The sequence below is a fragment of the Dermacentor variabilis genome, chromosome 10, assembly GCF_050947875.1.
Source record: "Dermacentor variabilis isolate Ectoservices chromosome 10, ASM5094787v1, whole genome shotgun sequence".
Lineage (NCBI taxonomy): Eukaryota > Metazoa > Arthropoda > Arachnida > Ixodida > Ixodidae > Dermacentor > Dermacentor variabilis.
Window position 1 is genome coordinate 58,130,565 of NC_134577.1, and position 22,627 is coordinate 58,153,191.

The 22,627-nt window shown below is 44.5% G+C and overlaps 1 protein-coding gene across 1 annotated transcript in view; it reads right to left on the bottom strand.

Moving 5' to 3' along the window:
• The window catches only part of LOC142560580 (thimet oligopeptidase-like), a 43,803-nt gene that overhangs the window by 3,908 nt on the left and 17,268 nt on the right, over positions 1–22,627 (bottom strand). The window contains exons 6-14 of the mRNA XM_075672784.1: positions 19,936–19,990; positions 17,448–17,612; positions 16,290–16,451; positions 15,136–15,201; positions 13,158–13,262; positions 10,818–10,925; positions 8,712–8,785; positions 7,582–7,813; positions 920–1,051 (exon numbers count right to left, since the gene is read on the bottom strand). Of these exons, the coding sequence (XP_075528899.1) occupies positions 920–1,051; positions 7,582–7,813; positions 8,712–8,785; positions 10,818–10,925; positions 13,158–13,262; positions 15,136–15,201; positions 16,290–16,451; positions 17,448–17,612; positions 19,936–19,990 (1,099 nt within the window). The remainder of the gene's footprint in view (positions 1–919; positions 1,052–7,581; positions 7,814–8,711; positions 8,786–10,817; positions 10,926–13,157; positions 13,263–15,135; positions 15,202–16,289; positions 16,452–17,447; positions 17,613–19,935; positions 19,991–22,627) is intronic.

Genomic DNA, 22,627 nt, shown 5'->3' on the forward strand with positions numbered 1-22,627 from the left:
CGCACCTACTGCTGGTCAATCATTTACTCTCACAGCCTAGTCATAATTTTAAAGTCTCACTGCATACGTTGGCCACTGGCCGACAAGAGAATGAAGCTGCTGAAGTGTGAAAGCGACGGCGGTAAATCAACCAACGCCAAGGTAGCACGCGGCATGGGTCAGTGTCTCGCATTAACAGCTGAGCCAACTAAGCGCAACAACACTCAGATGCCCTTTTTTGATGTTTCGATCATGAGTCATAATATAATGTAAAAAAATTCCGATCGAAACACGACCTCAAAAGTGTGAGCGATACGTAGTGACTGCGGTTGATTCGTAGAGCGTCTGCTAATTCAGCACCGCATAGGGGGGGCCACGGTGGACAGAAGAGAGAGTGAAAGCCAGTGCAGGAGGAAGAGGGAGGAGATGGTGCTACCTTTATTTCATTTAGGTGCTTTAGTGTCCGCATGTGACGTTCCTTCCACGCCTTCTCCCATACCAGAGCTGAGGGACCGCATCAGATTCATGTGACGAGCCCTACCTCCCTCTTTTTTTCCTCCTCCTCCTATTTGCTGCACAGCGCATTTTCGGTGGTGGTGTGTCCGCACCACCACCGAAAATGTTGTTGCGCGTTCCCTATCAAACAATGTACCGAAACCTGTTGTGGTGAGTGACATTGCTAGGTCTGCACTTTACATCACAGTATTTACGCATGTTACCCTGACTCTGGTTTGGAGTGACACTTCCTTGAGAGGAGGACACCTGGCGTTTGGTCTGAAAATTGAATTGTTTCTGTGGAGCGCAGCACCGTAATACTTTGCAGACACCAACACCAATAGCGCATAATGTGCTGTGCTTGTCTTTGCAAGACATTGAAAAACTTGGTTGATGCGCTCTCAGCAATCACTGCTGTAAAATGAAATGGCCCACTTGTACGCACCAAGTAGCCGTAGTAGCGAGAGTCATAGCCGCTCATCAAGTGACTGAAGTTGGCAGCAAAGTTGGTCCCATCCTGTGGCTTGTAGCCGAGCAGCTTGTCCTGGATTTCTCCAAGCAGCTTGGCCGTTTCTGCCTGGGACAGAAAAAAAAACATCCAGAAAACTCACGGTTAGGCAAACAGCTCAGGGTTCATTCACTATTAAGCATAGGGGGACACGGGTCTTAGAGACTAAAAAATCGCGAGAATATGGGTTTCTTAAAAGTGGTATTTTCATAATATACAAACACTGCCGTATGTTCTGACCAAGTTTCCTGTGTCATGGATCAATATTTCAGCTGCAATATCAATTTATGTAACCGCCACACGCTATATTTTGACAGAAAGAAGCATAAAAAGGGGCTTTTTTCATGCCACGTCGCTGATGAACGAATGCTGTCGCGGCCACCTTGGTCGCGTTGGAAAGAACTACTTCTCTTCTTCAATTTACCACCACATTTTCATTCGTCCCCCACCCCTATTCGTTATTTAGAAATACCGCACCGAAAAAAGTCCCAGCGTGCGACCCCATTCGCCCATTCCATGCATGTGACTAAATAAAGTCCTGCGATTGGCTTAGGTGGCTGGCGTCGTCTGCTACAGCGTGCAGATGCGCTTGAAAAGTGAACCGCAATGCGATTTTGAAAGCCGCTAGCATAGTGTGTAGTGATGTCGGAAGTTTGCCACTTGAAACAAGTTTGGCAAGAAAAGAAAGCGAGCTTGCTACAACTTCGAAAAGTGCTCCGACCTTGCCGAAAAACACAGCGACAAACACCCGCTGGTGGTTTCAAGCAAGCTAGGCCTAACGACGTCGCTGGCTGATAGTGATCGCAGGAGCATCGTTCGGCACGACACAAAGATGGTGTAGCCAGCAGAATTGCTCCAATGGCAGGAGCAAGCAGGGGAAATCCCCGAACAACTGGCGGGAATTTCGGCAAAGAAGCGGAAATTGGACGTGTACGAGCGTCAACGACGGTGTGGACAGGCCGGCGGAGATGGAGTCAGTCAGATGTTATCAGTGTGGAAGCAATAAGCGCTTTGGTCTCTCAGCTAAAGTGCAGTCTCTGTGGCATCTCCGTGACTTTAGACTCAGAGGAGAGAGAGTACGGCCTTGCCGTCAAGCTTCTCGCCATTTGTGTAAGCTGCGGCGATATTGCTTCCGAGTGGAGCTCACCGCGCGTGAAAAACAGCAAAATAGTCAACCCCTTCGTAGTGAACACTCTTAACGCTCATGCGATGATTAGCACAGGAAATCGACAAACAGCAATGAACTAAGTTTTTGCTGCAATGAATATCCCGCACCATGGCCTTCATGACAAAACGTGGCAAGGCTATCTCAATCAGAGGCTTATGCCGGTGTCGTCGTCTGCTGCCCAAAAGCTGATGGGCGTGTGTGCGATATCAGTGAAATAATTGTCTAATGACTTGAAACTTGCAAACTCTGGGAATATAGTGGTACCGTATTTACACGATTGTAAGTCGACCCCTTTTTTAAAATTTGAAAGTCTGAAGTTGGGGGGTCGACTTACAATCGAAACCAAAACATGGCCCCGCCAAAAAAAGCCGTATTAACGAGAGCTACAACGTAGTTACAATTTTATGTTTGCTCTATGGCCCTACCCGTATCTTTTCGCTATCCCGCGTGTTTGTTCGCTTTTCGGAAGGGTTTTTCAACATTTTTGAGAGTCTTACAGTGCATGCAACACTCATGGGGGGGTGTCGATAGTTGATAAAAGCGCCGCTGTTCCCATTTGCGGCGGCACCCTCAGAACGGCGGCGCTTGCGGGGAGTATCGGTAGTTCATGGAAGAGCAGACACCGCTCGCGGGTTTCTCTCTCTGTTTAAAGGCATTGGTTTGACCAATTTGTTTGACTAACTTCTTGACGCGCTCCACTTCGGCTACTTCTACGCTTCCCCAGTCGTCATGAGTGCTGCAGGCCCACTAATCTTTCGGCACTCGTTCACAGCAGCGTTCAAGAGGGCTGCCATCCTTTACGCCGAAGAAACATCACTGCGCAGCGGGCCGCAACTTCGATGTTTCTAAACGGGTGGTGCGAGAGTGGCGACTGCAGCGAAGCGAAATTTTCACCCTGTGGTGGCAAGTGAGAAATTTCCCATGTGCCGAAGTCTAGACGCTTTCCGGAGCTGTAGGCTAAGCTTGCGGCGTACGTCACTGAAATGCATGATCGGTCCCTGCCAGTGAAGTGCGACGTGGTCATGAAATAAGCCCGGACCTCCGCCTGAATTTTTAAGGTTCTGCTCCGCCGTGAGTACAACGAGTGGCTGGCGGCAGAAGACTGCGAAATTACGCCAACCGGACCTGTCAAAAGAGCCTCCCTGACGGCTGCGTGTGGGTGGGTGCATTTGGCGTGGGCTGCTGTTCTGCACGATGACCTGGTGCGCTCGTTTGCCAAATTTGAAATTTCGCTGGACCACGACGCGCTGTGGGACCGCAGCAACGATGACGATGGCAGCACTAGTGAAGACGAGTAGTGCAATGACCATGTCAGCTACTAATAAATTTTCGTTATCGAATGCGCTCTCGGATTTTTTTTTTTTTTTTTTTCCCGGTCTAGCGATATGGGGGGGTCGACTTACATTCGAGTCGACTTACAATCGTGTAAATACGGTATCCTACGATGGCTCATGGATGACGCGTGGCCATTCACCACACATCGGAGTCCGCATGGTCATCGAACTGTTCTCCGGACTTGTGTTCGACTACGTTGTCCTGAGCAACTTCTGTGCTGGGTGTGTGCGCGGCCCGAAACCTGGTGACCCGGACTACCAAGATTGGAAGGCAACCCATATGTGCCAAAAAACTACAGAAAAAAAACGCAGGGAAGATGGAACTTGAAGCGGTGCTTATACTGTTCCAGAGGTCACTTCAGCTGCATAAACTAAGGTACACCACAGTCCTCTCAGATGGTGATAGTCGCGCATTTCTTGCTCTCAGACAAGCCAAAGTGTATGGCTTTGTGCCAATCGAGAAGGAAGATTGCGTGAATCACGTCCAAAAAAGGATGGGGACTGCTTTGCGCACTCTCGTTGCCAAACACAAGTGCTCCGCTTCTGAAACACTTGGCGGCAAAGGGAAATTGACGGGTGACCTGATCACCAAGCTCAGTGCCTACTATGGATGGGCATTAAAATCCAACAAAGGGGATGTGAAGGCTATGCAGAGGGCTATAGCACCATACCACCACATCAAGTCAAACGACAAGGTTTCAAACCACAGCCTTTGCCCATCTGGTCCAGACCCTTGGTCCCATCAGAATGCTGCGCAAGCAAAAAATTAGGCCATCCCAAAGCATCGATATAATTTGCCTGTCCATGTTTGTCAAGCCCTTCCACCAGTGTTAGAACGCCTCTCAGAAGAAAAATTGCTTCGAAAGTGCCAGCGCAGCATGACTCAAAACAATAATGAATGCTTGCTTTCCATGATTTGGGCGTTGGCACCTAAGGAACAGCATGCCTCGCTTTTTGCTGTTGGAGCTGTTGTGGCTGAGCCAGTAATAAATTTTAATTCGAGGAATGAGAGCTTCATCTGCCATACTCCAGGAGCTTCATTTGAACCCGGGGCTACCGAACAGCATGAGAATGGCCGAGAAAGATAACCAGCAAGCAGCAGCATCAGCCCGCAAGCGTGCATCTACAAAAAATCTGCGACAAGCCTTCAAAAAACTCCATTTGGGTAGCTGCAGACGAACGGATTACATCCCTGGTGGCTACTGACCATTTAGATATGTGGGTAAATCAATAATTTTTGTTATATTTGAACGAAAATGAGCTTGTCTGTTTTTTTTTCGTTTCCTCAAAACATGAATTTTTGAATATTTGCATCCTTCCAGGAGCGATTTCGCAGTAATTGGGGTGCCTAGAATTGTAATTTTTGTTGCAGTACTGAGCTGCATGAATAATGCACACAATGATGGGACCAGATTTTTGTATCTCAGTTTTAATATTTTTTTTATTGTCCGTACATTAAACAGCCACTTTGAACCCATTTTGAACAGAAAACTTTGATATGCTGTATAATTGTTAATAATCGTTAAACCAAAGAAACTATTCCTACCATGGTGAAGCTTATGGTTCCTAGTATCCAGCTATGTGCCGAAAGCAAGATTTTGATGCGTAGTTCTTGCTCCATTGTTCCCAGAAACAATGCTAATTAATTTTGGTTAGCTTTAGAACTAATTGGCATATTTTAAAAATAACTGCATATTTGGAATCGGCATAAGAAGCTGAACAAGACTGTGCAGTTTCATTAAATTTGGTAAAGGGGGGGTCTTAATAAAGCTCAGAATACCCACTTCCCCCCTTAAAGGGAAGCTGAAGAGTCTGTCGAATTCAATAAGACGCTCATATACGGATGCGGGAACCTTATAAACCATGTAGGTAAAATTTTGGGTTTTTTTTTCAATTAGGAGCGACGTAATCGTCGGTTGAAATTGCGCTGTAGCTCCGCCCCCCTTTGAGTGAGCGAGCGGAGCGGAGACCGGAAACCGCGGTGTTGTGACGTCAACTCTGCTTCGTTCCTTCGCAGCGTCCGCGACCGTGCCTGACCGCGCTTGTTTCTGCGTGCGTGCCATCGCAATCTGCTTCGATCGACCCTGCATTCCTTTGTTGGTGCGTCTGCGTGTATGTAGAGTGGTAGTCAACGTGCGTGGTAGTCAACATGAGTGGTAATTAACGTGAGTGGCAGTCAACGTGAGTGGTAATTAACGTGAGTGGCAGTCAACGTGAGTGGTAGTCAACAGATGAAGGTCACTACGTCTACTGCATGAACCGGGAAGCTTTTCACGCGTTTAAACCGTCTTTGTAGATTGCCGACAGCTTTGGACAGCGCAGACGATCGCATCCCCGCTTTCGTTCCACGAGGAGGCATGCAGGAACACAACACTACAGTTGTTTGACTGGATCGGCGAAAGATCGGCGAGATCACTAGATCGCTTTGCAAAAAACATACTCACCAAAGAGCATTTCCAACACGAGGATATCCCAAGACTTTGCTTTCGTTCGCGTCGAAAGCACTGCTCGCACCAGCATCGTTTGCTTCTTCGAGAGGCCGGCTCTTCGCAATCGGCTCGTACATGTAGGGAGTAACGCCGAACTCCTCAGAAAAACGCAGTCTCTCTAAATTTTCCATTACCGTCTCAGAAAAACAGCACCAAACTACCTGGCACCGCGCTTCATGTGTAGCGGCAGCGGTCGGCAGCGGCAGAGTTGACGTCACGAGGCGCACCGACCAATCACAGGCGGAAACGAGACGCGCGAGCTGGGCGTGTCCGCTGCTGCAGTTTTCGTCGAAATAAAATATATTTGCGCTTCCTTTCGCTCAATTTCGATACGATATTCGAATTCGGAGGGTTGAAAACTATTATGTACAGATGTTCACTCATTTTTTCTGGAAAACCTTTCAGCTTCCCTTTAAGCAAGCTAAAGGGGCTGCCAACACAAAAGAACTTTGTTACGCCAAGGAAATTTTCCATACCATGTAGAAGAGAGCAAATTCATATGTGTTCGTAAAATTTTTCAGTTATGGTGGATAGCCGATGGTGACAGTTAATAATGTCAATGCCCACCGTTCGTACTTGTGCTACACGTTTTATTAGGAAACTGGAACTGTCTTGGTGCCAACTCTGGCTTTCCCCTTAAAATAGATGCAAAACACAGAAACGCTCTCACAAGACAACCTCTGAGCTAAATTGAATGACATTTGTTCCATTTAGGAGAAAGCTGAATTCTATCAACTGTAGGAAGCAGATTGTTGATATAGAGCCTCATAGTTTTTGAAAGATAGTAAGTCTCAAAGAGTTGAAGTACAGAGTTCACGAATCCAAAGTTCCTGCACCATGAACAGACATCACTGTTTTGTGAACTGCATCCGTTAGTTAAGCCTCTGAAGCAGACAAACGTGATAGCGTAAGAATTTGCAGCTTCTCGCTGGCTCTGCCTGGGATCACGTGGTGGCTCTATTGTTCGTATCATCCCCCTCAGCATGAAAAAGCTGTTCGCAACATTTAAAATTTCTCAAGTTGTAAGCTAATGAACTTCGACCAGGAACGCTGAAAAATGTGTATCATCCTGAAGTTCATATCAGGCGTGATTGCGCCACTGAGACTCTACTGTGCCTAGATAGGAGCTCCTGTAGTGCAGCTCCCTTTCTTTACTCTCTCTCCTCTGTTCCCATTTCTTGCTCATCAGCGACTTTTGCGGTAAGCCCATTAAAGTTAATTTCCCGTCACGAATTTCAGCGTCAATCTTTCTTTCTCAGTGTACAGCCTCTACCCTGGTCAAAGACTGATAGTATATTTAAACGAAAGAAAAGAAGAGAAAGCCAGTGAACACCCAGTGATAAACGTTAACTGATGAGCAAAAAATATGCCAGTTTTTTCAAGTCTTAACAGCATGGATTGACACATGTGGCGCCCAAGTGCACCCAAGGTACAACGGACAAGCGTTTCCGCATTCCACCCTCGTCAGAATGCGGTTGCTGTGGCTAGGATCAAGCCCGTAGCCTAGAGCCCAGCAGTACAATGCAATAGCCACTGATCCACCACGGAGAAAAAAAAGAAAAAAAAAGAAAGAAAGAAAGTAGGTTACGAAGGAGACCATGGCTATACCTGCGGCTTGACATGCAGCTCCAAGTCGAACATGGACAGAGTGATCTGGCGCAGGTTGAACTGGCCCACGTTGGCGAGCCGCGAGGCGATCAGCGGGTCGGCCAAATCATTGGGAAGTGGCTCGCCAGAAGCGTGGTGTTTGGACATGCGGCTCAGGCCCTCCAGGTCCCAGCACCAGTTCTCCAGCATCTGGGATGGGCACTCCAGGAAGTCCCGCTCAACCGTCGTGCCCCTGCAAACAAGTTGCGGCGCAGTCCAGTGATGCTCCAAAGAAACAGGTTACAGTTCAATCACTCACCAGTGGAGACAAGTAGCATTGGCATTAAACTAAGGACCGGGACGTCATTTGCGGAGATGCTCGACCCTCTTGCCTCCCCTGACATCTGCCTGTTTCCTCCGCATGGCTCTCGTATCTCCTACTGTTCGGCTTTCCCGCTTAACGCACACACAATGACGGGAGGCGGTGTTGTATTTGCACAGCTACAACAAGTGATAGGCACATGCACTTTTAAGCTGACTGGCCACTGCCAAATTATGGCACACCACTGAATTTGCCAGCTTTGATGCTCACAGCGTGGTTACAGCCTGGTTGGCTCAATATGCTAACAAAATGTAGTAACTCAACATACAGTGGAATTCGAAAGTGTCCAAAATAGTAGCACACCTACTTCATCCTGGCAAATGAAAATTCGGGGGGAAAATAAAAACCTAAATAACACTTGCACATGCGTCAGCACTCAGGGTTTCACACATGGCAAATAGCAATTTTATCCTCTCCCTCCTTGGCACGACAGTACATGGACCTCCTTGCAATATGCTCTCATCGAAATGTGGTAGCCGGGAGTCAAATCCACGACCTTGCACCCAGCAGTAAACGCCCCATCGAATGAGTCGCGAGTCGCCACGGCCAACTGAAACGGTGGTTTCAGTTGTCATGACTGCAATATCTGGTTTTTCATGCACACTTCCTTGTCAGGTAAAGACAGAAAAAAAATAGGAGTAGGAAAGAGACTGGGAAGCATACTCTAGAGGGTCCTAGAACAAAGTGTAAGCAAATGAAGAAGACAGTGATGGGTGGGAGTTGTGGCAAGCGCTGCCACGGTGTTACAAGAATCAACCGCTGCACTCACTCGAACATGACTAGCTCGGCCTTGCTGCAAATGTGATGCATGGTGTGGCCAAACTCGTGGAAGAAAGTTTCCACCTGGGTGAGAGGAAGACCGAGTGAGACAGCGCAGAGATCAGCACCACAAATAGAACGCTGCTAGTCTGGACTGATAACAGGCCGTGCACAGCATTTAGTGCAGGCTCGCACGTAGCAAAAGTAGTCGTGTACACCCATCTGTCAATGTCCCGTGGACGTCACGGGTATGCAACTCCATGCGCACAGTTGTCAGTAAATGCTCCTACTATAAGAATCCCTAATTTCCTGAATGAGAATTTCCTGTTGATAAGAAAAAAATTTCTGCAAGGAGAGGCAAAAGCCTGCCACGATTAACGCAAGCTGCCGCTAGAAACAGTAGCATATTTTTCTTTTCCTGGCCCATTTGAATGTCTATTCTATTAGAGTGCCCTAACAGTGCCGCTTGTAATGCGAGGTCAAGGTCATGTGAAGCCACGTTCACAAGGTCATTTTTCGCTCCGTCCGATCCCCACAACCAATAAGCAAACTTCTGAGTAGTGCTGGCTTCCGAGGAGAACTCCCACCTCCTCCCTTACTTTGACGCGCCCGTTGATAGTAAGCACAACAGAAATCTATGTGCACTTTCTTGACTCGAAAAACACAAATGTTTGCAGTAGTGCAGATGCACAATAATTTATATTGCAATAGAAGTATTTTCGCCAGTTGACAGAATGCTTATTTGCAATGTTTGCTAAGCAACTAGAAAGCCAAATTGATTTGGTTTTGAGGGCCAATGTTTCAGTTGTTCAACACAAACACATGCGCTGGCCAGCTTTACTGCCATCATCGCCTGCTTGAATGCTGCTTTGTTGCTTCGTCGGCATAATTTTTTTTCCACGACAGTGATGGAGCAGTTCCTGGCTGTGTGAATGACTGCAACTCAGCATTACTGCAAGCACAAAAGAGTTCCATTGACAAAAATGAAGCCGTGGCCGCGATAATGTAATGATTCTGCTCGAATGATATTCTTTCTCGCATTTCGCGAGTTGTCTGAGCAGTGCTGCGCCAACGTTATCACTGTGATCACCTAGCCATGAACAGTGGGTGATAAAAGAGGAACAGAATTGAGCAAAACAAATCTTTTATGTTATGCTGGCCCTGATCATCACTACAAGACACAAATTTTTTTTGCATACACCTTTAAAGATCTAGAAATGATAAATAAAGAGAAATGAAAATGGGCGAAAAAGCAACTGGCCGCAGGTGGGATACGAACCCATGCCATCATATGCTCTTGCCAACTGAGCCACCGCGATGCGTTTTCCCCTCCCCTTTCCTAGGTATCTGTGCCTACATAGGTTTTAACCCTGGGAGTGTTAGCGAGCGCCACCGTTCACAGCCTTGGCAGCAAATGTAGAACATTCTTTCTGCCACAAGGGGTTACACAATACATCCTATGTGACTCATGGGATAAATTCTACATTTTCAATTAAAAAATAAATTAATTCACTTTGTGCTTTCCTTGGCATCATTGTATTGCCACATTGTAACGACGGTGAAGAAAACAGTAGCAAAACTGTCAACCACCAAACTCACTTTTTATTGGGAGAACCTGTGCCCACAAAAGTAGGTGACAGACGAAGCATAACAACAGTGGCGAGCACAGTCAGCGATTGGCAAAATCTGATCTGCGGGTCAAGCGTGTTGGCTTCTATACATGAGTCGTCGAATATTCTAGTGTAATCAATGGTGCCCGCGTACGTTGCAGAAAGTACTAACCAATTCATGTCACGCATGCAATCTGGTCCCACAAAGTTCAGTGAGAACATACACAACAGATACACAACCATAACATTCGAGAAAGTTCCAAATCATGCAGGCGCGTCTTGCGCTGAGCGATAACCTTAAGCTGATAGCAGGTGAAATGTGGTCCCTGGAAAAAGGGTACGTGTATCAATTTGTTGGCTCCATATGATTAAAGATGCCTTTCAGGAACTCTGTGGTAGAGCACTCTGAAACGTCGATGCAAATAGGACGCTAGTCTAGTTCTCGTCTTACTTGTACACTTTTTTGACGAGAGGTGCGAAATTTGCCATGTCTGACAACTACCCACGTCAGAGTGTGTCAGCAGAGATGGCTTGTCCGCTGTGGGCTTTGGAAAGTTGCAGACGACGGCGACGACGGAAAGCTGTCTGGAGCCATCCCGCTTGAGACAGCCTGCCTACAAAGAAAGTGCCCCGCTAGTTAGGAAACAAAGCCAAGCCACATAGTCACCAAGCCCACACAGCCGAACGTTGACAGTGAACACGGATATAATGAATTATCAGATATAACAAAGTAAACCTAAATTGTTTTTCAGCGATATCAAAACGTAACAAATGTATGCTTGTAATGAATAGTGAATATAACAATTGTATATTGATGCCAGACACAATTTCATTTCAGTGCAATGGTAATACTGGCAAACAAGGAAGACCGCTAGGACAAGAAATTGAGTACATAATAGGAGCATTTTAGAGCGCAGCTTCTAATAGCCCATTCCTGTCAGCGGCTTCGGCGTAACAGAGTGAACGAGCGCTGCAAAGAATGAAAGTGAAAGTGTGCATATGGCTTCAAGCAAGAGGCTGTGTTGTCACCATTACAACTTGCACTGCAACATTATTTTAGCTTGAATGCTGTGGCTTGATTATCTAAATATTTTAAAATGAACTGATCAGTAAATTTAAATTAGAAAACCTGCAATATATTTGCATAACACAAAAAGTTATCTTTACAGTAAGCTTATTGGCAAACTGAAAAACTGCATTTTCAAGAGAACAGACTGTTAGTACAGCATAACTTGAGGTATAACATAAATGGGTATGCAGGGCGAGAGAGAGAGAGAGAGAGAGAGAGAGGAAATTTTCTTAGATTTAGGGAAATCTAGGGAATTTTTGTCCAGTTTAGGGGAAAACTGGCTTCAGAAGTTGGCAGCACTGTACAGTAGACTTCATCAGACAGCGTAGGCCTCTTAGTCACTTTCATGGTCCCTTGAAGGAACACTAAAGGCAAATATTAGGTCATGCGAAAATGATAGATTAATGCTTGAGAACGTCCAAGGTGTCAATATTATCACAAACAGTTTTAGTAATAGAGAAACTGAGGTAAATGCAAGACACAATTGGCGACTCATCCAGGAGATTTGAGTACTGGCCCAAAAACACAGCTACTCCAAATTATACTTCTGTCACAATTTTCAACCTCCCTTAATTAGGAAAACACATTGTATTGCATTATAAGATGGCAGAAAATTCTACTTGTCCATTTCTATTTGTCCAGTTCTTTAGAATATATAAGTCATTAAAATTACCCTTAATAATTATGCTGCCGGTTGGAAGGTTTAGTTATTGCTTTACTCTGTGCCGCCCAAACGTTCACGTTTCAGTAGTTTTGTTATCGCGCAGTTCTCACACAAACTGCAATAGTAGAGAATTCCACGCCCATATGATGTCGCAGGAAGCCCAAATAGTCCATGCCACTTGATTGAAAGCAGCTGCTGACAAATCTAATGCTCGATCTTGGCTCGGCTTTCCTATGATCGTGCATTTGCGTTTTGCACACACACACACAGACAAACAAAAAACGTAGCGCTGTCTGTCGGGTGCAGTTTTACTCACCGATAGCAGTAATGAGTGGTGATGGCATATGCAACATCACCACTCCCCCGCTCGGGGCAGAGTGATTTGCATTGCGCTTATGTTATATGGACCCTTCAGATGCATTTTTCTCTTAAACCAAGACTTTTCATGGCACGAAACAAGCGCTGCAAGGTTTCTAAAATGCAATTTGTGGTATCCTGTGTTAACTTCTGGTTTCGGTTTTGGGTCTTTACGTCAGGGCGCCACTCAGTGCCAAACGCTGTAAGTTGCCTCCTGTAAGTTGCCTCCGCAGGAATAAACATTCATTCTTTGTCTGGTCCCCAACTGAAGCAGTCCGGCTCTTTCTTGCAGCGCTGCGCGCCCCGGCCGTTTAGGCCTCATGCTGTAAACCTTTCGTCCGGCCGCCCCGTCGAAGCTACAACAGTATTCAAACAGTCCATGTTGACTTAATATTTGCCTTTAATGTCTCTTTAAAGACACCCCATAATCAACATCGAAGTCCTTTGAATATTACTTGATAAGAAGTTCTTGCATCATTGCATCGTTCACAAATAGTGCGGGCTTTTTTTTTTCACCAATCAGAAAACGAGACATGAGCAACATTAAGTCAATTAGCTTTGTTGCACCATGTGCTGTACAAAAACAAAATCTATCATAATATTTTAGTTTAATCAACTCCTGAGGAGATGGCGCAACTAGTCGTTGGAGTTTCACGTTCACAAATCATCTTGGGCACGCCCAGGTGTGTGCATCAGCGGCCAGACGAGTATGCTCAGACACCGCACTCGGACAATTAATGCTCCTTCTCTGCTCACCTGCAGTGGCATGTTGCAGAAGTGGCTGTACTTGCCCTCCCGTGGGAATAGGTCCATGGAGAAGTAGCCAAGCAGCTCCTTGGTCTCGCTGTCGATCACCTTAAACTGTCGCAGAGGGGAAAGGGAGCAACATCACATAAGAACACAAGCTGGATGACGCACGTAGAGGCCCCGCACACTCGTACAATACTTGCATCCGACCTTGCACGAGAAACTCGCGTGACATTTCAAGGGTGCTTCTACTAGTTAGCCAGAATGTAGCGATTTGAACGCATGATGAAGACCAGAGTAAAAATTTTTAAAAATCGATACAGCCGAGCACCTTTACAACAAATGCCTCAACAACTAAATGACCTGTATAACGAAGGAATAAGTCTGTCCCGGTTCTATTGAAAGCTGGGTAATGCGTGAGCTTTACAACCAGGTGGCCTGCATAATGAATGATTTCGGAGGCCCCAAGCATTTCATTGCAAAGGCATTCGACTGTATACTCCACTTCATATTTAGCAGGCAACGCTGCATAAGTTACCTAGTTAGTGTGGTCATAGAAGTCTCGCTATGTGGGTGTCTACAGTACTATAGTTTCTGATCAGTGATGCTTTCTATGAAATACCTACTTCATACATTATAACTTGTCAACATAAGGTTACATCAAGTCATGTATTACTTGAGCCCTTCAGTACTTCCGGTACGTGACATGTATGCGAAGGCAAGCGGTGCGCTGTGTGGCGGCTGGTTGCAGAAATGCGTCTCAACTCTTCTGTGAAACTGAACGTTTAACAGCGAGGCAGGAACAAGAAGACGCGAGGACTAGCACTTGCCCTCGTGTCTTTTTGTTTATGTCTTGCTGTTAAATGTCCGTGCTTTCACACAAGATGTTTCCACACCAACTAGCCCAATAAGTTATGCTACTGAGTCGCTCCAATCACTTGGCAGTAGATATTTGTACAATTCTGTGACATGAAAGTATGAGAGCTAATGTCAAATCAAATGACATGATCCATATGTACATAAGTTTTCATATGCGACACAGAATTTGTTGGTTGTTAACATGAGCAGTGACAGCAGTTGCCTTCACAGTGCTATTTATAAAACGTACAAAACATAGATTAACACATAATCAGCTGCATGGTAACTTCATCGTGCCTGATGATTACAATGTGTCTGCTGCCTCCCTTTGCTGCTTTCAACTTTAGGATACCAAACTTTGTATGTGTATGTGCATCATCCCAGAATAAATTTTTGTCGTAGAAGTAAGTGCAACAACAATAAGGAAAACAAGAAAGTTCACCGTTTTCCCCAGGAGTCAAGACTGATGTTGCAATAAAACGTGATAATTTCAGTGGATGCATGTGGGTTATCGGCATTAAAAGTGTGCAGTACTGTTCCGAGACTTTGTCACCCGCGCTGTGAAATAGGCAGTGAAGATGCTCATTGCTCAATGCAACAACCCTTCAGAAAAGTTGCTAGTCCCGGAAGAGGAAAACTGAACGCTTGCCGGCATTTTTCTCGTTTCTATTCCTGCGTATTTCTCGATTCTAAATACTGTGATCAGACGTGAGCTATGGTTATTGCTTGAAAATCTTCCTAGGGCAGGCCAAAATTAGACGCTTTTGACGGGAGATGACTCGTGTTCAATGCATTCGCTGTCCTCTAGGCTCCGCTGAGACAGACGCTGCCACCGAAGGGATCACTACTGGAATCACCATAAGGGTCGGGTGCGTGCACGCAGACTGGTCAAGTTCAAATTATCGAGGAAAGGCCAATTTTAGGATCGAAATAAAGAAACTTAGGGCCTGCAGGAATGCATGAATGCTGATTGGGACCTTTGGTCAAGATTGAGTTAACCAGACTTGAATTAACGGAAGTCGACCGTACATGTATTAGAACTGGCAGCACCAGAGTAGGCTCCAAGCTAAACCTCCTCTTAAGCTATGTGTCTAACACAGAAAAGAAAAGACTAGCTCCATTCACTTACCAAGCGAGCCTCAGGATGCCAGAGGGCTGGATTCTCAACCTCTTCGAACTTCAGGCTCAGCAACAGCTGCGCATAGAAGGGAGACACAATGCGTTGCTTTCTCTTTCTTCAGCCCCGCCTCCACAGCTGCAATTTGAACACGCTGAAGGACACTTTCTCATACAAATAAAGGCAGAGTGCAAATGAGCCCATTTTATCAGAGCTTTCACACTACGATCATCAACACAGTACCAACTAAACTTATCAGAGCACTTGTGCTACAGAACTTATTGCGTGTGTCAGTCCTAATCAGGCAATACAAATTGCACACACAATCTCTGTACGACATTTCGTGAGCAAGTAGGTACACCTGGTGCTGCATTTTATGCACACAGTAAGAAGATTGGCGACATTAATGATTACCGATATTTGTAATAACCACTTGCAGAGAGAGTGCTCGAGATAATCAATCCTGAGCAATGGAGTATGCAAACAACCAATCACAGAAACACATTCAGGCTTCGAAGGGAACACAAGAAGCATAGTGGTCATTCACATGAAACAAAAAGTGTATATGTCATAAGACGCCAACAAACACTGACACCAAGGACAACATAGGGGAAATTACATGTGCTTAATAAATGAAATAAAGAAACGATAAATTTGTGGAATTCTTTTCGCGAAGGTTGTGGGATCGTTCCCCAGCTGTGGCAAGTTGTTTCTTCATCCACTTTCATTTCCATTAATTTATGGTTTCTTTATTTCATTTATTAAGCACAAGTAATTTCCCCTATGTTGTCCTTGGTGTCAGTGTTTGTTGGCTTCTTATGATATGACTAATAAAAATTGGGCCCCTCGGTTAACTCCTTTTCTTCTCATTTAATGAGTGTATATGGCAGTGTATATGTTGGCAATTCAAAACCATAGACATGGGCATGGTTTGGGCATGGTATGTGCCAGCAGGATCTCGTAAGCTGGCGTTGCAGAAAAAAAAGGGGTCTTTCTAACTTTCCTTTAAATGGGCCAGAGTTTTGCACAGAGCAAGCGTAAAGTGCTGAAACGAAAGGGTGACCTTCGTGATACCACGCTTAAAAATAAAATGGAAAAAATAAGCAGAAGGTGACAAAAGAAGTACATGGGGTATAGAAGTGCCGCGTCACGGCTGCTATGCCAACCTCGTATATGCCGAACAGGCCCTTCATGACGACCTCCAGGGGAAAGTACGGCCGCAACTTCTCCTGGTCCACCTTGTAGTGGCGCTCCTCCACCAAATTCTTGTAGAAGGCCACGTCCCAGGCGTGCAGCTCTCCATCAAAGGGGATCCCATGTCGCTTGCACTGGCGAGAAAAGGGGGAGGGTGGAAGGAAAGAGGAGGAGAACTCGGGACGTGTTTAAATGAATTGCTTAAACTGACTCGTCATGTTCACCGAACACATCACTACTGCTACTGTGACATTTTTTTTTTTTTTGCTACATAGTATCGTGCAGAAGCTAATGTCATTAGTGTAATGCGCTGGTGCTACTGCCTTCCACTCTACCGCAAAACACAACTGTGAAAGAGCAGGCCATGGAAGTACGAGCTTAGAAGGAGGTGGCCGTCAGTCTGGACAGTGGCCATGATGGGCCACACCCTTCCCTTGCCTGCTGCCATGGTTCCACAACATGGCAAACAAATGGCAATGGGAATGCACCCACACTGTTCGCTTACAGTAGCGAGTAGACTCAAACTTTCCACGAACAAGTGTACCAGTCACGTTCATGACACTATGTGGCAGCCAACAAATGACAGTAGTGACATGACATTTATGACTTTAACATAAATAAATTAAATAAAATTTAAAGAAGACACCACGTGTAGCATACTAATTTACTATAATATACTTCCTTTAACAAACAAGTTTTGGTTTGGTAGATACATCGCAATGTTGTACTACAGTGGCGCGCTCAGTTCTTGCAATTGCTGCGGCTGCCACAATGCAAGCTCAGCGACAAAAACTGTGCGTACTTGTTCTTGGTCATCTTTTTTTTAAACATTATCATAATCAGCCTTATCACTACAGAATGTTAGAAAACTCTCCTGTGTGTCATGACATCATGGTGATATCGATGACATCAGGTCTGGCATTTTGAGACTAACTTTACCGCCAAACTAAGACACTTTCTGCTTCCCAACCTTCGAGTCATCCTATTATGTGTGAGCAGCGCGTAGTGAAGACTCTACAACATCAACAATGTACTTCTTTAAATGCAAAATGCGACCACATGCTGGTAACAATAAACCTCAGCTTGTGACAAAGACGTAATAGCTCTCGTGCAGTTTGAAAATGACCCACCTCCTCTTCCTTCAGTTCAAGCAGCACCTTCTTCTCCTTTGCCCACAGGGGCTGCAGCTTGTCAGCCAGTTCGGTAAGAAAGCGCCGGACGTTGGCAGCCGATCGCGCCATCAGCAACTCTGTGATGTAGTCGGAGTGCGTCGGGTAGCCCAGAAGCTGTGCTTTCTGCAATGACACATGGAAGAAGTCAAGGATGGCGAGGAGGAAAAGCTGTCCTGCCTTGCCAGCTAAGTCGAGGGTCAATTGGGGATTTGCACAGACAGCAAAAACAGCGATTTCGCTTTCTCCCTTGGAACTATAACCAAATAATTACTGACCGGTGTCCGCATTTCTTGGGTTATGTAACTTGACAACTGACACAGGAAAGACAGATTAAGTGCCGTTATCAACTGAACTTTCATTTTAGAGATTCGTACATTTGCTGTACCGTGCGCATAATGACATATGGGTATATTGGCAAGCGCATACATAGACAATATAATGGAATGACAACCAAATCATGGCAATTATGACAAATGATGACAACCAATGACAATCCAAAATGGTCATCTCGGTTGAATACAATGTGATGGATGTCTCACTGACACACTGTACCCTACTTACCATGAAATACGCCTTCAATAGCTCAGACTACAACGTTCTTACTTCTGGTTAAATAAAGGTTCAGTTAAGAATAGCACTTGCTCTATCTATTTTTCTCTATGCCAATTGTCATGATGACATGTTCATCATGACATGAACACCCATGTGATACACCGACTAGCCCAACAAGACTCTCTCCTGCAGCTATATGGTGGGTTATGGCTACGACTAGCTACAGCTATGGCTGGCAACTTCTGAATCCCTACATTTAGCAAGGTCAGCCCAGTAAGAAACTCCTCCAGGCCATGAATATATCAATATCACTTGCAAGAAATAACATTACGGTCTGATGACATTTATGAGATGTTATGATGGGGCATTATACACCATCAAGTAAGCACAGCATTCAGAATCACAGGAAGCTTCATTTGCATATAAAAAAGATAACCTTCACTTTATATTCTGATATTCAACTTTGCACCACAGAATTATTGAAATAGAGCTTTGAAGGAACATTTTAGCAGTTTATATTGATTTAGTGTTGCTCCTTAGTGGCTCTTTAATATGCATGTAAATGTAAGTACTCAATCAACATAGATATTGCATTCCACTCCCGCCAGGATGCGTCAGGACACTTAATCCAAACAATCTGCCCAATTTGTGAAATTTAAAATGAGTAAAGTTCCACTGATACAACTCTGGGAGGGGGGCGGGGTTGTAGGCACACATTCCTTTAAGGGTTGTCTCGAACAGACGCCTTTTGTGGAATGCACACGCGTTTTATTAAGGATGCTTCAGCTCTAGACGCCAGCAGCAGCAGCAGCACCAGCAAACTTGGAACAGCCGAGACTAAAAAACGGCCAGTTGTTTTTTATATCACAGCGACTAGGCGACACTGCTGTTGATGATTTCGCCCGCTTCTGGAACAAGGCTGTATGAACTTGCTTGAAGCAAGTGCCATCCCTCTTGCGCCCTTTCGCCAACAGAGAACTTCCAATAGTATGGTTCAGAGACTGATGAGTGAAGCTTTTTCACGAACAACATTTCTGGTAAGTCTTGACACAACATTCACAAAATCGTAAATGACCCTGAATCCGTAAAGCTTATGGAAAATTTGGAAAATTAGGGAGACTTCAAAGGTACGCATCTCTTGTGGCTTATTATCAACAAACGCAGGTTGCAGGGGGAAAAGATTGAACGCATTGGAAGCAAGGCGCATTAAGCTAAGGCCCCCGAACCAAAAAAAGGAATATCCAGAGCCCTCTACAGCAGAAGCAAAAAAAAATTCGCTTTAAAGGCTAACTGCAATGAAATTTACCTGTGGCTAAATGGCCGATAAATAAGTACTACGTGTGATTGAAGCAATCTTCGCAAAAACTGCAGGGCCAGGTAACTCTTTAATTGTCTCATTACCAGCCAGTAAATAGCACCTAAGCAGATGACATTTTGCCAAACATGCATCCAGCACGTTACCCCCCCGAGATTCTCAGCGCACCGCAGGCACCGCCTGACCTCGGAGGTCGTGCCGAGAAACTGTGCTGTTTCTCAATGTTCTGGGTTCTTCATAATTTCTGATGAGTAGTAATGACGGCATTTTTTTGCTAGCTTTTTGCTATGCGTCCACATAGCCTTTCTAACTTATGTTCTAACTTACTGTATTTTTGTTTGTTTGCTGTAACCAGTCCCCTTTGTAATGCCTTTGGCTCTGAGAGCATATTAAGCTAATAAATATTACAAATGTAAATGTTTCTATGGATAATTTGCCTTATCTACACTATTTGAAATTAGGCTTCTTACATGGTCCGAAATTTCATTGCAATGAGCCTTTAAGGTGTGTCAAGGTTAAGTAGAACAGTTACTGGATGTTACGGTAAAACAAAAAAGAATTACAGCTGTAATTACATACCTTGTGTCTCAGAAAAATGGCCTTCTCAAGTAGCGGTACGTTATCAGCTACACACCTGGAAACACAATTAACACAAGTGTACGTGTTAGGCATTACCTTCTTTTTCAACACGATTAATCCCACGAGCACGTGTCAACTCAATGACTGTACAACTTCACAATGTAGAGGGTAAAGATATGGTCACCAAGTTACAAGTTTTCTCCACAGTTATTCATGAGCTAAGATTTTGTGACTATCAACTTTCATAATCTGCACAATCAAGGGCACTGGAGTTAAATGCAATCCTCGCGAAACTCCTTGTGGAAGGTACTGCCAAAGAGAATTCTTTAAATATGTCTACTGGAGCCCCATACTGGCTGAAGGCTTGATGCAACATGATGGGAATCAGCGAACCACAGTAATACCCCAGTCACACGAGCATGACAAAGGTCCTTTGAAGTTAAGGAGCATTGAGCTTTCAAAGGCACATTAGTTCAAGGGATATGTGCTGGTGCTACATGGTCTCCACATGGTCTCCGTTGAAGCTTTTAACAGAAACGGCAACGTATCCTTAGTGTTGCTATCGGTTCGAAAGTAATAAAAAAATATGGCCCAAATGTATCTTATAATAAATTTGTCATATTGTTTTCAGCAATATTTATTTTTCCTAATACATAGAGACACTAAAACGAAATGCATGCGTAGTAAAGGCATTACTTGACCAAATACAGATGTATTTATTGTAATCATGGCCACCATGTGTACCGATTCGTACACCGCATGTTGGCGTCAATTATTCGTTGTCACCCTTGCTTCAGCTACTTTGTTTCATTCCTTATGGCTAGGCAGCAGTAGGTATGCATAAACGCGGTTAAATAAAGAATTACAAGACTAAAGTGACGAGGGAAGAAGACATGCAGAAAAAAGCCGAGGAGACTGGGATGCCTAGCAGCCGCTAACCAAAGAACCAAATCGCACATGGAACCCGTGTTGTGTCGATGTTGTTGCTGACAACAGGCCGTGCCGGCGCTGCTGTACTGGCGCGTTCATGATGGAGATTGCGGGTGTCCCGAAAGTGTTTAGTACTTTAGTAATAGTATTCAGTACTTATAAGCTTGTTCTCAAGAGGTAAAAATTTCATATTTTTTTTAGGTTTTTTTCTTTTCTGCTAGGCTCGAGAGTATTCCCTTGAGGTTTCAAAGGGCGAACACGCACTCCTCTGACTCAAGGCTCCCTTCCAGTAGGGCTCCTTTGCTGCGCCTGTGTGACAGTGCGCATTCTCCCTTGAAGTAAAGGATCTTTGGTTCAAAGGACTTTGAAAGCGCCCATGTGACTGGGGTTCCAGCCAATGGGTACTCTCTATATATAACAGTGCTCAGCTTCACTTTCTGGGCTGAGATAATGTTTGTTTGTTTATTGACAAAACAACGCTCAAGAGCAGTTTGTCTTGGTGCCAAGGCAAAAGGCAGCACTAAAAGCCACCTGACTAGGCCTTTGACACCAGACAGCACGCGCAGTAGACAACATGAGCGCAACGTGCTTCAAAACACACTGCAAAAAATTCAAAAATATACAAATTAAAATGCACGTACAGAGTATCAAACATGATAAAGCAATATAAGGAAGAATAACAGAATTAGTCATCGAGACATTCTTCATCAACATGACACATAACTATTAAGGCCAATGGACTACAATTGGATTGAAGAGAACAAAACAAATGTGCGCCAAATTTACAACTGTTGGATGAAATACATGTTAGTTAGTTTTCTGAAAGCAAGCGAAGAGGGAGAACTCTCCATTGTACCTAAAAACGATGGATAACAATTCAGAAGGTTCTGAATTTGCCATTTTAATAATTGCATACTGTATCTAGTTCTCGTAATCTTTACGAAGTTTTTGTTTCTGAAATAATATGGTGTCTCCGTATTTGTATATGTATGGAAGAACAGCTCACAATTTGCTTTTAATTCGAGAAAAATGAATTCCAACGAACGCTGTTTATACAACATTTCTATATGAAGTATCCAGTTCTCAGCAAAGTATGGGGATGTATGATCCCGACCAGATATATTTTGAATGAATCATATACTTTGCTTCTGCATTATGTATAGTCGTTCCAAATTATACTTTGATGTAACCCCCCAAACTAGTAGACAATATTGTATACGGGAATGTACTGTACTAAAATAAAGTTGCCGTTTTAATCTTATTGGCAACAACGTCCGAAATCTATTTAGCATTGCAATTGATTTAGCAATGATACCTTTTCTAAAATTCACGTGGCTTGTCCATCGAAGATTTTCAGGAAATAGTACCCCTAAAAACTTGTATTCTGAAGTCTGCTCTAATGGATACAATTTAAACGTTATAGAGCTATCAAGGTGAACTGGTTTATTAACAGATGAGAAGACAATGTATTTGGTTTTTCTAACGTTCAATAAAAATTAAATTAAATTATGGGGTTTTACGTGCCGAAACCACTTTCTGATTACGAGGTACGCCGTAGTGGGGGACTCCGGAAATTTCGCCCCCATAACATTCAATAAGAGTTTATTTGCATCTAACCAGCAGGACAAATCTTGAAGCCATAAATTAACAGTACGGTTGAGAGAGGAAAGGTTATCAGATGTGAAAAAAACATTTGTATCATCTGCGCAGAGGACAATGTCTGTGGTCAGGGGGATGTTGGCAATGTTGTTTAAATACAGCA